This window comes from Python bivittatus, unplaced genomic scaffold (genome assembly GCF_059951505.1).
Source record: "Python bivittatus isolate LINGU-HERP-01145 unplaced genomic scaffold, Pbiv_v1 ctg000070_np1212, whole genome shotgun sequence".
Classification (NCBI taxonomy): domain Eukaryota; kingdom Metazoa; phylum Chordata; class Lepidosauria; order Squamata; family Pythonidae; genus Python; species Python bivittatus.
This window is the reverse complement of record NW_028277034.1, coordinates 50,628,293-50,645,644: the sequence shown is the minus strand read 5'-3', so window position 1 is coordinate 50,645,644 and position 17,352 is coordinate 50,628,293. Positions and strand designations below refer to the sequence as shown.

At 40.7% G+C, this 17,352-nt stretch overlaps 1 protein-coding gene across 1 annotated transcript in view; it reads right to left on the bottom strand.

Annotated features, from left to right (window-relative positions):
* CNOT6L (CCR4-NOT transcription complex subunit 6 like) overlaps positions 1–17,352 on the bottom strand; it is a 47,057-nt gene that overhangs the window by 9,201 nt on the left and 20,504 nt on the right. The window contains exons 3-9 of the mRNA XM_088133148.1: positions 10,990–11,176; positions 10,056–10,141; positions 7,769–7,858; positions 7,424–7,492; positions 5,533–5,690; positions 2,925–3,079; positions 2,369–2,520 (exon numbers count right to left, since the gene is read on the bottom strand). Coding sequence (XP_087989274.1) covers positions 2,369–2,520; positions 2,925–3,079; positions 5,533–5,690; positions 7,424–7,492; positions 7,769–7,858; positions 10,056–10,141; positions 10,990–11,176 — 897 coding nt within the window. The remainder of the gene's footprint in view (positions 1–2,368; positions 2,521–2,924; positions 3,080–5,532; positions 5,691–7,423; positions 7,493–7,768; positions 7,859–10,055; positions 10,142–10,989; positions 11,177–17,352) is intronic.

Sequence of the window (17,352 nt, the reverse complement as noted above, 5' to 3'; positions counted from 1 at the left end):
AATGGGGTAGAGCTTGTAACACAACATGTTTCTCCCATATTGCCTGTTTTGAGACACACACCCCTCCATGAACACTACTTGGTTACAGGCACGTAGGATACACAGAGATATCAACTGGACCTGCCTTCCCTACTTGGTGCTCTGCAGGTGTTGGAACTGGAAATCCCAGAATTCTTAGCCAATGCATTTGGAGAGAAAGGGATCAGGTTGTGGGACAGCTGATTTGAATGAACCGGCAGCCCCTTCCTCCAGCTGCAATTAGTCCTAATTCCCATAGTGTGGCTTCAAATAGTGGTACAATTCTCTTTGGAATTGAGGTGACTATATTTGCATTGTCCACATAAAGGTGCAAATTCAGGTGATACATGATCCCAGCCAAGGGGCAAGCTCAGTGGCATCTCTGCTCACTTCTAGAGACAGAAAGAGACCTGCGTGCTATTTAAAAATGCTATGAAAGAGACAAAATCAAACGGACACATTATCTCTAGACAGGAGCCTGCTAAGTGAGTTCTGAAGGAAGGAGGGATATAAATATAGCAGACAAAAAGACAAGTTTCAGTCTTAGATTAGGGAACATCAGGAGAGAAAGCCATGGAAGTTCTCACACTTTAAATACAGAATTTAATCTCAGGCTTGGACTCGATTATCAAGAGTAGAAGGTGGTTGGAGAAGCTCAGCTTAGAATGGCTTGGAAACACTGCTGTAGGAGAGTCACAGACTCTCATAAATTGGGTGCAACTCACTTAATGACTGCACTGCTTAGCGACAGACGTTCTGGTCCCAATTGTGGTTGTAAGTTGAGGACTACCTGTAACCATTTATGCATCATAATCTTTATGGATTGAGATTTGCAATTACTGTTATCTTCACAACCAGTGTCACTGCAGGGATGGGATGAGCCATGTACAAATAGGGTAGAGCTTGTAACACAACATGTTTCTCCCATATTGCCCGTTTTGAGACACACACCCTAACTGCACTGCATGTACTATTGTTCTGACTCTATATATGATGGAACAGGGTAGAGGTATTTAGCCCAGATGCCTACTCTGTCCTTCAGAACACAACTCTATTTTTTTTTAATTAAATGTTTGGCATTAAGCTTTATACAGGACATTTTAAATGCATAACTAGCTATTATCTTGGGAAACAACTCTAAACTTATGTTTATAGAGATAGAGGAGCAGGGAACCTCTAAAGCAAGGGCTGGCAACCTATAGCCCATGGGCTGAATATGGTCCACCACCCAAAATCATCTGGCCTGTGTCCCAAAAAGAAATATATCCACCTGGCCTGAAGGAGAGAGGGGCCATCAATTTGGCCTGTCTTGTGAGAACTCACCAGCTCCTTGGGTGGCCATTTTGGCAATGGCTTCACCAGCTGCCTTGATGTGGGCAGTGCTGGCGAGAATGAGAGTGAGCTGTGAGGCAGAGGAGGAGGAGGAGGAGAAAATGGTGGCTGTGGCACAGCCTCTGGGCCCTGTGCAGAAGGTTGCCGACTCCTGCTCTAATCATTGCCACTCCTGCTCTAATTTCTCCCTGGCAGTGCCTGCCCTACAGCTCCAATCAACAATCATCATGGGGCCCACCTGGATTGTCAAGAAAGGAAACCCAAAGCGCTTCCCCATCTGAATTCTCCTGTCAATGTGCATTAATTGCATTAATGTTACAAGGGATATTATCCCTCTTCTTCCTCAGGCCTAATTCAACTCACCAAAAGAATTCTGAAAAGACATGGATAATGATTTCTCCCTCCTGGTTGCGATGAACAGACCTTCTCCCTTGGAAGCTGCTTTAGCAAAGCCCTGTGTAAAGTCAATCTTATGCTTTGCCAGCTTCACTTAAACTAAGTAGTGCTGTTATTACAAAAAAAGACCCATTTTGGTGTAGTGTTTAAGGCACCAGGCTAGAAACCAGAAGACCATGAGTTTCAGCTCTGCCTTAGGTGCAAAGCCACCTGGGTGAACATGGACGAGTCCCTCTCTCTCAGTCTGAGGAAGAAGGTGGCAAGGGCAAACCACTTCTGAAAATCTTGCTAAGAAAACTGCAGGGGCTCATCCAGACAGTCACCAGAAGTCAAGACTGATTCAAAGCCTCAGCCCCCCTCGCCCCCCAAATTACAAAGCTTGTCATGTAATTTCCAGATTCTAGTCCACCCTCAAGACATAGAAGTCCATGGTGACTTTAAGCCAGTCATTCTCTCTCAGCCCAACCTACTTCACAGGGTTGCTGTTATGGCAGTGGAGGGGGGATGGAGACCTCCATGAAGCCACCTCAAACTCTTAGAGAAAAGTTAAGCTATAAAAATAACAAATAAAATCCAGCATGCAACTGTCCTCTTTTTGGGGATAAAAACACAAAACACCAACCTGCCCCAAATAGTTCCTTGTGCACCTCTAACACAACTGCAACTCCTATGTTGTCCTTTGTCATAACTCGATTCAGCATAGCTTCTGACCCTTCTGAGTTGGCCATTGCCACTTGGTTGAACTCTACTGTGTGCTTCTGCACCAGTGTGAACCTGAAACCAAAATCAACATCCATACATAAATTACCCTCAATTAAAAAAGAGAGAAAGAAACAAATCTATAAGAATTGTTATTTGTGGGAAATGAGAAAGTAAAAATGACTACCGGGAATTTTATGAAGCATCCCTTCTCTATTCTTTATTGTTGTTGTTGTTTAGTCGTTAAGTCATGTCCAACTCTTCGTGACCCCATGAACCATATTGCGCCAGGCCTTCCTGTCCTTCACTGCCTCCCTGAGTTTGCTCAGTTTCATGCTCATTGCTTCAGTGATGCTATCTATTCTTTATATACATATGCTAATTTCAGAACTACTGCACATATGGCTAGAACAGATGCTGATTTAGGAACAAATATGGCTGTTTGCACACTTCAGCCACAATACAGAGGAATCTCTTACTTTTCTGTTTTGAAGAATATTGCACAACCATCCACATGTTTTCGCTCCTGCTCAGACATGATTTTGGCACGTGACTTTGGAGAAAAAAATCCATCATATCCACGCTCTTTTAATGCTGGCAGAAAAAGGGTGAAGTATTGCTCAGTTTCTACTTCCTAGAAATAAATATTGCATGGTTACTGGTGCAAAAGAGAAAGCTGTGCTAAAAAAAGCAGCATCTTTTGCTTCTACTTGTTTCTCAGAGCCCTTCACTGGTGTGCAGAAGATCCACAGGAAGGACTCATGTTACTCACAGCAGCAAAGGAAAGAACCATTGAAGAACATGATGTCAGCCCAACCAGATAGACCAGACTAAGAAAGATCAGGATTACTTTTATCTCCACAGCTAGAATAACAGAATCTTGCAAGTCTGAACGTGCTTCCCCATTCCCTCACTTTATCTTCCTGTGAACTAGAGGGGGCTTGTCTGAGACATTTACTTAAACTAGTTTCTTATCTGATCGCTGCCTTGGTAGTGGCTCTTCCTCCTGTCCTTCAAGGCCATTCCCTAAGTCCTCTACACATGAAGAGGTGTTCTGAGGATCCCAACCAAGGGCCAGCATGATGCTTCAAAGATGCTCACAAGCACTCACCCTGCCCCACGTTTACCCCCCCACACACACACAAAAAACCCTAGCATTGACTATGGTGGTACCTCCAAACCTGGCAATCCTATTCAGCTATATTCATAGTCATTTTTATTTATAATCCAATATTGGCCCAACCAAGGTTCCCTCTACAGTACACTAAAACAGAAAGAATACTGCAACCAATTCAAAACAAACCAAATAAACAACAAAACCACCATTTAAGTTTCCAAGAGCAGAAACAACAGCATAATAAACATTGTTAAAAACGGAACAGAACAAAAAAACCATTGCCACCTATCCCAAAGTGAAAGAAGGAAGCAGTTTCATCACCTAGGTGGAATTTTCACCAGCCTGGTGCTGCAATAAAGAAGTTTCCACAACACGATCTGCTTTGGTGGAGGGACATATGCTATGAAATTCAGGCAGGATGGCACATATTCAATCAATCAATAGCAAAACATTTAGGGCAGCCTTCCTAATTAGTTACCCTTGAGATATTTTGGACTGAAAATCCAATTAGCCCTAGCCAGCGTACTTATTATTCAGAAATGCTAAGAACTGTAGTACACGACACCTGAAGAATTCTAGGTTTGGTGAAACTAGTTTAGGGCTTGAAAGAGAAGAATGTGTATGTGTGTGTAGGTGTTGTTTTAAAAAAATATCACCTGTCCTCCATGAACTCAGGTATACTTAACACTCCCTCCTCTCATTCTGTCTCACAACAATCCTGTGAGGTAGGTTGGCTGAGAGATCCTGACTGGCACAAATTCACCCAGCATGCTTCTATATCTTAGCGGGGACTTCAACCTTGGTCTCCCTAGTTTTAATCCTTATTGTAATACCATTCTGGGCTAGGAAACAAACTGGAAGCCAATGCATTTGATGTAAGACCAGTGTAACATGCCTAAAAGGCAAAGGATTTCAGATACAATCCTTTAATTTTAGGGAGCCCTGAGAAAGATGCTTGGTTGAAGCCTGAGATATACTGTTATTCAGCCTAAATGGTATGATTGGTAGGGCAATGTCTCAGGATAAGGCTGCTTCTAATGTCTGAGTTCTAGCATTATTAGAGGGAGGGAAATTATCCATCATGGACGGTAGGGGAAAGAGAGGGAAAAATATGAACTCTCTCCCAAAATGCAGGCAAACCATCTCCGTGGAAAAAGGTTGCTTGAACTGCAGCCATACTGTGTCTCGTATCAGAGTAATCAGAGTTAAAAGAGAAGACGAAGAAAAAAGCTGCTGTGATTTGTATTAATTGTTAAGTCCCTTCTCCTCTGAACATTAACAGATACTAACAAACACTGCCCAAGTTATCAAAAATGGTCCCTCCCACTTTCACAGGGAATAAATACTTCTGTGAACGTGGGGAGGCTGAGTGAAGAAGCAGTATTTGGCCACAGGGTAATCTTTTGATATCCCAATTTTTTATTTGCTATATTTTTATTTTATTCACAGAAATGCAGAAATCCATAGAACTGGAGAGAACCGCTTAGAACAGTGTTTTTCAAACTTGGTAACTTTAAGAATGTGTGGACTTCAACTCCTGAATTCCCCAGGCACGCATCTTAAAGTTGCCAAGTTTGAAAAACACGGGCTTAGAAGAAAAAAACATCTACGTAAATGGCTTAAAATCACCACAAGTCAATGTACTGTAATGCTTAAGGTGCTGGACAAGAACTGGGGAGACCCTGGTTGAAGTCCACCCTTAATCACAGTAGTCCACTGGGTGATGATGCCTCCCTCCTCTCTCAGTCCAACCTACCTCACAAAGGCGTTGAAGAGAACAGACTGAAGGAGTGGGTGTAATGTACACCATCTCAACTCCTGGAGGAAAGGCAGGAAGTAATTCCACCAAACAGAAAAATGTAGTCATTTTCCCCAAGAAATTATTTTAAAAAATTATATTTGTAAACAGTTCTTAAGGTGTTTGTGAGTCAGACGCTGTATTAAAAGAGACCTAATTTAATTACAATTACCTGAAGACTAATGATATCTGCATCCCAGTTCACAATTTCTTCCATGATTCCCTTTTTTCTGTATTCCCAGTTTAAAGCCCAGGAAGGACAGTAGCCATAGAGCTGTCGGGTAGCGTATTTATCACACAATACATTGTAGCACATGACAGTAAATGAAGCTGGAGAAAAGAAAGCAAATGATGAGAACAATGATGAACAATGATGTGTCAAGCATTTTTTGACAGAAGGACCACCCTATTCAGCACCACAGATATCAGCACAGTGACTAAGAGCTGCCAATTTTCAAAGAAAGCAAGAGTATAAAGTTCTTTAAAATAAAACACATTTCACATGCCTAAATGGTAGCTTACTGCCAATGAACAATACTCAATGTGCTTGTTCACCTCTATTTTATTAGATGGTTAACTGTTTCCATATGCTAAACTATCTGTATATGTAAAAAACAATTTACATACCCCCACTGCATGTGCCTGGAAAAATCTGCCAACCTGATTTCAGAAATTTTCTAGAACTACTTCTAAGATTACTGAACATAAATTTCAGAAGCTATTATAAAAGACAGCCAGTTATGTTGACCTGTAAACAAGTTTAAAAATAGTGAATCTTGGTTTTTTGTTTTGGATTGCAGTGCTTTCTAGGAAATTTATTAAATGCTGTACTAGGAACCACAGGTTGCATGCTAAATGCATTATGGGCTGGGGCCAACAGACAATCTCTGACTTCTTAACCCGCAGTGATCATGCACTCTTCCAGCAGTCTGGCTGCACATCAGGTCATCTGGGTTAACCTTGGTTTAATGAATAAGCCCTAAGTGTCTGGACCGCCCAATGTACCACTCTAAAATCAAGCAAATTACATTATGGCTCAGTGCAACGCAAAACCAGAGAGAGAAATTGAAGCTGATGCATATAACCTTCCAAGTTATACCATACAGGCAGTCCTCACTTAACGACCCTAATTGGGAATGGAATTTCCATTGCTAAGTGATGTGCTCACTTATCAACGTCAGTTTCAGTAGTCCCAGTTGCCATTGTTAGGTCAGGGCCACACCGCGCTGTCATTAGAGGCTTCTCCTGCCCTGCTGCACTTGCCTCCGCTTCAACTCCCCCCACCTGTCTATCTCCCCACCATCTCTGCACTGGCTGTCCTGTGCTCTGCTGCTCTGTTTCCTGCACTCCAGCCCATGACCAGCAGCTGCCTTGCAAAGGGCTAGGCTGGGCATGCTTCATCAGCAGTGGGAGGAAGAAAAAGGCAACGGTCAGCTGGGGGCAGCAGGGTGCAGGGCGGCAGAAAGCAGAGTGACCAAAAGGGCGGAGATGGGGGGGAGACAGGCGAGTGGGGGAAGTTGAAGTGCACCCTGCAGTCATAAATGCGGGTGGACTGCCAAGCCCCCAAATTTTGTTCATGTGACTCTGGGGGCACTGCAAAGGCTGTAACTTCAAGGACCGGGCGTAAGTACCATTTTTTCAGCTCCGTTGTAACTTCAAATGGTGGCTGAACAAATGGTTGTTCAACAAGAACTACCTGTACTTGCTATGGATGAAGCTTCTTTTCTTCTCTTTAGATTCTTGTGCTGCTGCAGCACAAACTCAAGATGTATTGTTTGGGTCTCTTGGAGTCCCATCAATCTTGAGCTCTCCCAGACTGCTGCTATTGTCCTCTAGATCCTATTTCTGAGCTTAGCTTTTGATATAAAGCTTAAAACAGAGCATGGCCTAAAAATGTTCTTGTTTCCACTCTTTGATCCTTATTCCAGATGTTCAAGGTCCCTTCTACAATCTAGGATATTTTTTTAAAAAATGGTAAGAGCTCTGCTGCAAGCTAACAATGCATTGAGTTAGCTGGATCACAGAACATACTCCTTGCCAGTTAAAGATGGCTGAATTATTACCTGAGGGCAGAATTTGGTCTCGCTCTTTTAATGTAAGCCATGGCCTTGGAGGCAGCTGCTCTGGATGAACTGAAATAATAATACAGATTGAATGTTAATGACGGTTAGTCCCTGGAAGTACTGGCATTTAGTGCCATAATCATGCATTATATAAATATGGTACCAACATGGCACCAAGTAGTCAGTTCTTCTTAGCAAGGGCATCCAGGATACAGTATACTGTGTTCAGAGAACACATACATCCTTTTAGGAGGACTTGGAATATAAAATTCTCCCCCTAGCAAAGCCTACACATCATAAGTAGGACAGATTGCTAGTATCAACATAAAAGAAAACATTTGCTACCTGCTAGATTGTCAAGCATGTAGTTCAACAATTTACGCGTCCCATCTGGGTCCTGGTACAGGCTGAGAATATCTTGTGATAAAGGGTTGCCTGGAATCAAAGCAAGCTTTTTAAAAGAAATGGCCTACACAATACTTTTAATTTGAGTGAATTAACATTCATTGTAACAAATATTTATCCTTAATTCTTTATTTATCTTGTTTGTAACCTGCCTTTCAGTTCTAGAACAAACCAGAAGAGCTGATAACATTTTCATTCCCAAGGAAAACACTCCATAAAAACACCAGTGAACCAACAGGAAAGTAGGAGTTATTGTGAAATCCATTTTGTACACAATCAGAAGACAGAGTAGGAAAATATTTTGCCATCATCCCATCAAATGAAGAGGCTTATTTCATACTCTATTTATCTGGCTTTGCCTTCCAAAACAGAGCCTCTCTGCTTTTTTATCCTTCATACGATTTATTTTTTTAATGCTTGGTCAAAGTATTTGGAACCCTTTTTTTTTTTTTTTGGAATTCATTGGGCTGGAACTAAAACAACTTGGGCAGAAATCATCTTTACTAGATTAATGAAAACTACAGATTTCAATGCTCTCTTATCTTTATCTACAACTGGAGTCTTCAAAGTATTACTCAAAGGCACTTATGTCCATACAGACATTCCTCTTGCTTTGGATTCTTTTTAAAACTGAAAAAGCAGGTCAGACAGTTTATTAGTACAATAAAATATGTAACTAAGAAACAAAAGCAGATGACACTGTGCTTTTGCCCTGCTTGTGGACTTCAAAGAGGCATTTAGTTTGTCAACAGGACTCACTCTTTTAAGGAAAATCTACTGGCTGATCTTGCTTGTGACAGGAGAACAATTTTAACCTTCCTTGTCTGCTCTGATACCTTACAACTGAGACTAATCTAAATGTTTCTCAAGTTAAGCCTGATTCCTGATATGGACATAGGTGTGCTGGGTTCTTGACAACAATATGGGTTTGTAGTGCTGGTGCAAAAATTCTATGCACAGAACAGCTGTTTTCAGGTGATCTGTTCTCAAACGGAAACATCCTTTTCTTAAGTTTTCCTCTGTACATGGAACAAATGGGGCTGTTTTGTTCTAGATGCAGGCCAAATGCAGTTGTTCCAGGCAGAAGAGAGAGGAGGAAAAATGGGAAAAGGGCAAGGACATTGGTTGCAACTCAGGAAGGAGGGAAAAGATTGGAGGACAGATGGACTGGTGGAATTGTTCACAACAAGCACTTGTTCCTTACTGTTGAACCAGCGCTTTGGAACAGGCTACAGGCCAATGTATCAACAGCTAAGCAGACGGAGGGAAAGGAAGATGACAGGAAGACTGGGGATGGGGAAGCAGGTTGGTGAGATATTCCACATTGGCAGCTACTGAGGATGGGAGAGGGGATGACATCATCAGCTTTGCCCTACTTGCCTGGTAAAAATCACTTGGGGACCCTACATGATATGACACAATAGAAGTTGTCAGAAACAGAATAGTTCTGTTTTCATCTATTCTATTTGATTGGACTATAAACTGCCTTGAGGCATTATATAAAATTTGTATTAATAAATATGTATCCAAAAATTATTGTCATGATAGCTCAGTTCAATGCCACCTACAAGTTTCTGTCATCCTGCAAGACAATGAAATTAAAACAATTCTTATGCTTGAAAATTTCATTAACCATAGTATAAGATAATGCTAAGAATTAAAATTTAAAAAAACCACACTCTTATAATTGCCTGTCATTCAGAACCCCAAATCTCTGATCATATGGGAATCTGGCAACAGATGTTAGTTAGCAAAATAAAGAGAATATTTCTGATATATTTTTAAACAGTTTTCTCTAGGAAATATCTCTAAGTGAAATCACTGAAAGGGAAGCAATAATCAGCATCAGTGTGTGACCTAAAAACTAACTGGGATTCAGAAGTAAACCACATCAAGATAAAGGGCACAAACAACAAGAAGACACCTCAAGACTGATATAAAGTTTATTAATTGATTGACTAAAACAAGCTTCTCCAACTTGATGTGTTGGACTTCAACTGCCATAATCCCCCTGGCTTTGGCCAGGCAGGATGAGAGATGATGGAAATTAGAACTCTATCTGGAAGACATCACATTGGGAAAGACTGAAATAAAGAGTTAGGCTAAGAATATATTTTGTCCACAAGGTTGACTCTTACTGCCACAGCAAGATGTTAACACAGGGGGAAAAAAAGTCAGACAAAAAGGGAATCAGCGTGACCTAAGCACATGAAAACATGCTCCTTACCTTTCAAACCTAGTGTTTGTAGCTGGAAGAGCCGTCCAAGTTCATAAGGCAAAACTCGTAACAAATTGTTGTTTAAAAGCAATTCCCTAAAATCAGAAGAAATTATTTAATAAAGGCAGTTTAAAAAGAGTTTACACATTTACATTCATTTTGATACTTTTCTAAGTGGTGAGATGGAAAAGATGAAGAAAATATCAGAGCATCTGTGTTAGTATAGTACAATCACCCACCTTCACAACAACCATTTTTGAGGATAAAGGTATACAGTAAGTGCTGAACCTTAATGTGTACAAACAAAATAACAAATTCTATTTATGGTTTGCTATCACAATTGGTCAATCAAAAGCTGAAGGATGTCCACAATCTTGGTCAAGACTGTGGGCATCTGACCAACCGTTATTTCATATTGAAATAAAGGATCAGAGAAAGTAGGAGAAAACATTAAAGGAATTCCTGTCCACTTAAAAAAAAAAAAAATTGAAAAATAACTCTGGCTCTAGAACAGTAGAAAGCTTGTTTTCCAAGATCGTAATCATCTTGACTTTGAAGCCTGGAAGAAGAACTGTTTTTGAACAAGTATTTTTGCAGATAATAGTCTCATTCCAAAGTATGTAAAAATGCCAGAATGACACATTAGAAGAAAAACTATTATCCAAAAATGAGAGTCCCATGTTGAGTTCTCTACCACATGCAGTGACATTTATCCATAGCCTGGATCATCATACTCCTTCTATTTCCTCCCTCCCCAATGCTCTTCACCAGCTTGTACCAAGGAGCATAAGTTTAAAAATATTACTATCCCACCAGAAATTATGTAAAAAGAAACTTAATAATTTCAAGTTCAAAAACTCTTGACATCAATAGCCCCCCCCCCCAAAAGGCAGCAAAAACTCTTTTTTGAGATTATTTGGGAAGAGGGTACAAGACTCCTCACCTGAGAGATACCATGTTTCCTAGTTCTGCTGGTAAACTTCTGAGTTTGTTGGATGAGAGATCCAGGTAAACCAGATTATGAAGCTTGGCAATATCAGGTGGAATGCGAGTCAAATAGTTGTCATTGAGGTGGAGAGCAGTCAAGTGTGTTAGTGACCAAAGTGATGTACTTAAATTGCGCACTCTACCTAAAATCAGAAACATGTATGGAGTGTTAAGAGTTGACTTTTCTCTACAAACTCAACAAGCACACTGACATAATTATGCAACAAAATGTGCCAATCATACAGTGGGGCAAAAAAGTATTTAGTCAGCCACCAATTGTGCAAGTTCTCTCACTTAAAAAGATGAGAGAGGCCTGTAATTTTCATCATAGGTATACCTCAACTATGAGAGACAAAATGAGAAAAAAAATCCAGAAAATCACATTGTCTGATTTTTAAAGAATTTATTTGCAAATCATGGTGGAAAATAAGTATTTGGTCACCTACAAACAAGCAAGATGTCTGGCTCTCACAGACCTGTAACTACTTCTTTAAGAGGCTCCTCTGTCCTCCACTCGTTACCTGTAGTAATGGCACCTGTTTGACCTTGTTATCAGTATAAAAGACACCTGTCCACAACCTCAAACAGTCACACTCCAAACTCCACTATGGGCAAGATCAAAGAGCTGTCGAAGGACACCAGAAACAAAATTGTAGACCTGTACCAGGCTGGGAAGACTGAATCTGCAATAGGCAAGCAGCTTGGTGTGAAGAAATCAACTGTGGGAGCAATAATTAGAAAATGGAAGACATATAAGACCACTGATAATCTCCCTCGATCTGGGGCTCCATGCAAGATCTCACCCCGTGGGGTCAAAATGATCACAAGAACGGTGAGCAAAAATCCCAGAACCACACGGGGGGACCTAGTGAATGACCTGCAGAGAGCTGGGACCAAAGTAACAAAGGCTACCATCAGTAACACACTGCGCCGCCAGGGACTCAAATCCTGCAATGCCAGATGTGTCCCCCTGCTTAAGCCAGTACATGTCCGGACCTGTCTGAAGTTTGCTAGAGAGCATTTGGATGATCCAGAAGAGGATTGGGAGAATGTCATATGGTCAGATGAAACCAAAGTAGAACGTTTTGGTCTAAACTCAACTCGTTGTGTTTGGAGGAGAGAGAATGCTGAGTTGCATCCAAAGAACATCATACCTACTGTGAAGCATGGGGGTGGAATGCTTTGGGGCTGTTTTTCTGCAAAGGGACCAGGATGACTGATCCGTGTAAAGGAAAGAATGAATGGGGCCATGTATCGTGAGATTTTGAGTGCACACTTCCTTCCATCAGCGAGGGCACTGAAGATGAAACGTGGCTGGGTCTTTCAGCATGACAACGATCCCAAGCATACCGCCTGGGCAACGAAGGAGTGGCTTCGTAAGAAGCATTTCAAGGTCCTGGAGTGGCCTAGCCAGTCTCCAGATCTCAACCCCATGGAAAACCTTTGGAGGGAGTTGAAAGTCCGTGTTGCCCAGCGACAGCCCCAAAACATCACTGCTCTAGAGGAGATCTGCATGGAGGAATGGGCCAAAATACCAGCAACAGTGTGTGAAAACCTTGTGAAGACTTACAGAAAACGTTTGACCTCTGTCATTGCCAACAAAGGATATATAACAAAGTACTGAGATGAACTTTTGATATTGACCAAATACTTATTTTCCACCATGATTTGCAAATAAATTCTTTAAAAATCAGACAATGTGATTTTCGGGATTTTTCCCCCCATTTTGTCTCTCATAGTTGAGGTATACCTATGATGAAAATTACAGGCCTCACTCATCTTTTTAAGTGGGAGAACTTGCACAATTGGTGGCTGACTAAATACTTTTTTGCCCCACTGTATATCAATCAATTATCTCAAGCCAACAGAACTTATCCTATTCAGTGTGAAAATAATATCCTACCATAACCTGCAAGTTCTGTTTGCTATGACTTTTATACATGTGTGTGTGTGAAAGAGAGAGTGAAACTAGCTAAACAAAAGACTAAGATTTATCTTGAAACAGAGTTCAATTTCAGTTAACTAAAGCAGCAGACTCTGCATTTCTTTGAGATGAAAAAGACCAAAAAATTAAGTATTGCCTCTTCTACAAAAACACATCATTTAAAAAATTATTCTCTGTGCATCTGGATTAAAATAAGTCTTTTACAAGGATAAATGTAAAGTTATGTATCTGGGTAGGAAAAATGAAAGTCACAAATATAGGATGAAGGAAACCCAGCTTGGCAATATAAAAAAGATCTGCTAAAAAGGCAAACGATTCCTTGGGGAGCATTAATAGGGGCACAGAGTCCAGGTCACAGGGAGTTAATTGTTCTACTCTCCTTTGCCATAGAATACTGGACCCGGTTCTTAGCATTACAGTTCAAAAAGGACAATGACAAACTGGGGGAAGACATAAAAGTGTACTGGGGAGGAGGGGAGCTTAGAAGACAAACGTCTGACTTCCCTTGCTGACAACTTCTAAAGACAGAGAGATGTTCAGAGAAAAGCTACCAAGATGGTGAGGGGTCTGGAAACGAAACCCCATGAAAACAGTTAACCTATAGAAGTGATGAATAAGGGGAGATATGTTTAACCTATAGAAGTGATGAATAAGGGGAGATATGACAGTACTTTTCAAACATCTGAAGAGCTGTCACATCAAAAAAAGGAGTAAACTTATTTTCTACTGCACCAGAGAGGAGTACTAAATCTAGTGGTTTAAAATTATAAGGAAGCAGGTTCAGGCTAGACATCAGGAGGATTTTCCTGGCTATATGAGTTGTCAACCAGTGGAATAAGCTGCCATATGAAGTAATAATTTTTCCTTTGCTGGAAGCCTTCAAACTGAGACAGATTAGTTATCTGCCAGAGATTCTCTAGTGGACTGTGCACTGATCTAAGGATTGGACTAACTGATCTCTAAAATCCCTTCCAACACTATAATTCTATGAAATAGAGGAACAAATAACAGCCACTGGTAACCCAATCAAAGATGTACAAAATGCAGATCTTTCAAAGAAGTATGACATAAAAGTATACTTGGGAGGGGGGAGCTTAGAAGACAAACTTCTGACTTCCCTTGCTGACAAATTCTAAACATAGAGAGATGTGCAAGCGGATTGATTATCCCTGAGTTGATACTAATCAAAAGGGAAGACTTAGTCAAGGAAGTAGAAGTAGCAGGAATCTTTGGAGGAAAAATAATTATATTACATAATATATATTACATATACAGTGCATTCAGAAAGTATTCAGACCCCCTTCACTTTTTTCAATTTTGTTATGTTACAGCCTAATACTACAATAGTTCAAATTCATTTTTTTCCTCATTCATCTACACTCAGTACCCCATAATGACAAAGTGAAAACAGAATTTTGGAAATGTCTGCAAATTTATTAAAAAGGAAAAACTGAAATATCACATTGGCATAAGTATTCAGACCCTTCGCAACAACACTAGAAATTTAGCTCAGGTGCCTCTTGATCATTGCTGAGCTGTTTCTACACCTTGCTTGGAGTCCACCTGTGGTAAATTAAATTGATTGGACATGATTTGGAAAGGCACACACCTCTCTATAGAAAGCCTCACAGCTGATAATGCATACTGTATCAGAGCAAAAGCCATGAGGTCAAAGGAACTGCCTGCAGAGCTCAGGGACAGGCACAGATTTGGGGAAGGCTACAAAAAAAATTCTGCTGCACTGAAGGTTCCCAAGAGCACAATGGACTCCATAATTCTTAAATGGAAGAAGTCTGGCACAACCAGGACTCTTCCAAGAGCTGGTCACCCGGCCAAACTGAGCAATCGGGGGAGAAGAGCCATAGTAAGAGAAGTGACCAAGAACCCGATGGTCACTCTGACTGAGCTCCAGAGATCCCGTGTGGGGATGGGACAAAGTTCCAGAAGGACAACCATCACTGCAGCCCTCCACCAATCTGGGCTTCATGGCAGAGTGGCTAGACGGAAGCCTCTCCTCATTGCAAAACACACAAAAGCCCTCTTGGAGTTTGCAAAAAACCACCTGAAGGACTCTCAGACTGTGAGGAACAAGATTCTCTGGTCTGATGGAACCAAGATTGAACTGTCTGGCCTTAATTCTAAACGTTATGTCTGGAGGAAACCAGGCACCGCTCATCACCTGCCCAATACCATCCCAACAGTGAAGCATGGTGGTCATGCTGTGGGGGTGTTTTTCAGCAGCAGGGACTGGGAGACTGGTCAGGGTTGAGGGAAAGCTGAATGGAGCAAAGGACAGAGATATCCTCAATGAAAACCTGTTCTACAGCGCTCAGGACCTCAGACTGGGCCGAAGGTTCACCTTCCAACATGACAACGATCTTAAGCACACAGCCAAGATAACACAGGAATGGCTTAGGGACAACTCTGTGAATGTCCTAGAGTGGCCCAGCCAGAGCCCTGACTTGAACCCTATGGAACATCTCTGGAGAGACCTGGGAATGGCTGTCCACCGACGGTCCCCATCCAACCTGATTGAGCTTGGGAGGATTTTCAAAGAAGAATGGCAGAAAATCCCCCAATCCAGGTGTGCAAAGCTTGTCGCATTATACTGAAAAAGACTTGAGGCTGTAATTGCTGCCAAAGGCGCTTCAACAAAGTACTGGGTAAAGGGTCTGAATACTTATGCCAATGTGATATTTCAGTTTTTCCTTTTTAATAAATTTACAGACATTTCTAAAATTCTGTTTTCACTTTGTCATTATGGGGTACTGAATGTAGATTAATGAGAAAAAAAATGAATTTGAACGATTGTAGTATCAGGCTGCAACATAACAAAATTGAAAAAAGTGAAGGGGGTCTGAATACTTTCCGAATGCACTGTATATTACATTATAACAAACAGATTTTAATAAACTCAGAGCAGTGAGATGTAGGATTGCACAAGAAGAGAAGCTAATGGAAAAGCTTCTCTAGGTGGATCAGAGTACCTTAAAAAAAAAAAAGATACTAAAACCATAACTCTAAATAATTCCAATGAGAAAAGAAATGAGGACAACAGAAGAGGCCAATACAATATGTCAAAAGTTCAGTGAAGATCTGGAAAGGATATACAGTATATAGGTGGTGGAAGAGGCAAGTCATCAAGGAAAAATTTATTCAGGTATTCCAGAATTGTAGAGAGGGTAACAGGAAAGCTAAAACTCAAGAATGTATTGAGGTTGACAAACAGTGCTAAGAACAAGATCTATTTAGATACATTCAACATAAATTAAAGAATCAATATACACACTGTTTACTGAAAGTGGAAAATGCTAACAGGTAACAAAGAAAGGGCAGAACTATTATTTTGGTTCAAATGTATTGAGCAAGAAAGTATGCCTTCTGCCAGCACAGCATGAAGAGCAAGATGAAAGGCAGGATGGAAGATTGAGGCTGACAGAAATATGGTCAGGGAATAGCTTTTTACTTGGAATAAGTTTAAATCTCCAGGACCAGCTGCACCCCATGATACAGAAGGAACCAGCTGGCGGTACTTTTAGATATTATTGTGGAAAAATCCTGGAGAACTGGTGAAGCACCAGATGACTAGAGAGCAAATGTTATTCTTACCTTCAAAAAGGAGGGAAAAGATCATCCAGCAAACTAAAGATCAGTTAATCTGATATAAATACCTAGGAAGATTCTGTATCAAATCTGTAAGCACCTTAAAAACAATGCACTAATGCCTGGAAATCAGCATGGGCTGCAAGTAATAACATGAAATTAAGCTGAGCCAACTACACATCTCTTCCCTTAGATATCCATAAAATGAGGTATATCTGGCTTGATAATAGTTCTTGTGAAAAAAAATTGGAACACTATTCAATTGCAACTGATTATGAGCCAGCACTGTGACATGGCTGCAAAAAAACAAACAAACAGGTAAGTGTAATTTTAGTTCCAGCAACAAAAATTATATTTCTAAATTATGATGAGTAGAAATTTCTGTTTTATGCTACACTGGTCAGGCCCCACCTTGAATGATGGCTCCAACTCCATGCAATGCATTTTAAGAAAAATACAGACAAAATGGAACACGTGAAGAGAAAGGCATCGATAATGATCAAATGACTAGAAATTAAGTCCTATGAAAAGTATCAAAAAGAACTGTTAACTCTTGAGAAGAAAACAGAAGACTTGAGAAGAAGCAGATATGGTAGTAATCTTCAGAACAGGTTCTATTCTCTACCATTCCAAAGTACAAGAGAATAAATAGTAGGATTAAGTTACAGGAAAACAGATTCTAGCTGATAGAGAAAAAACAGTAAAAACAAACTGACGCTATTTACCTAGAGAGGTAGTGGGCTCCCCTGCACTGGAGTACTCAAGTGGAGG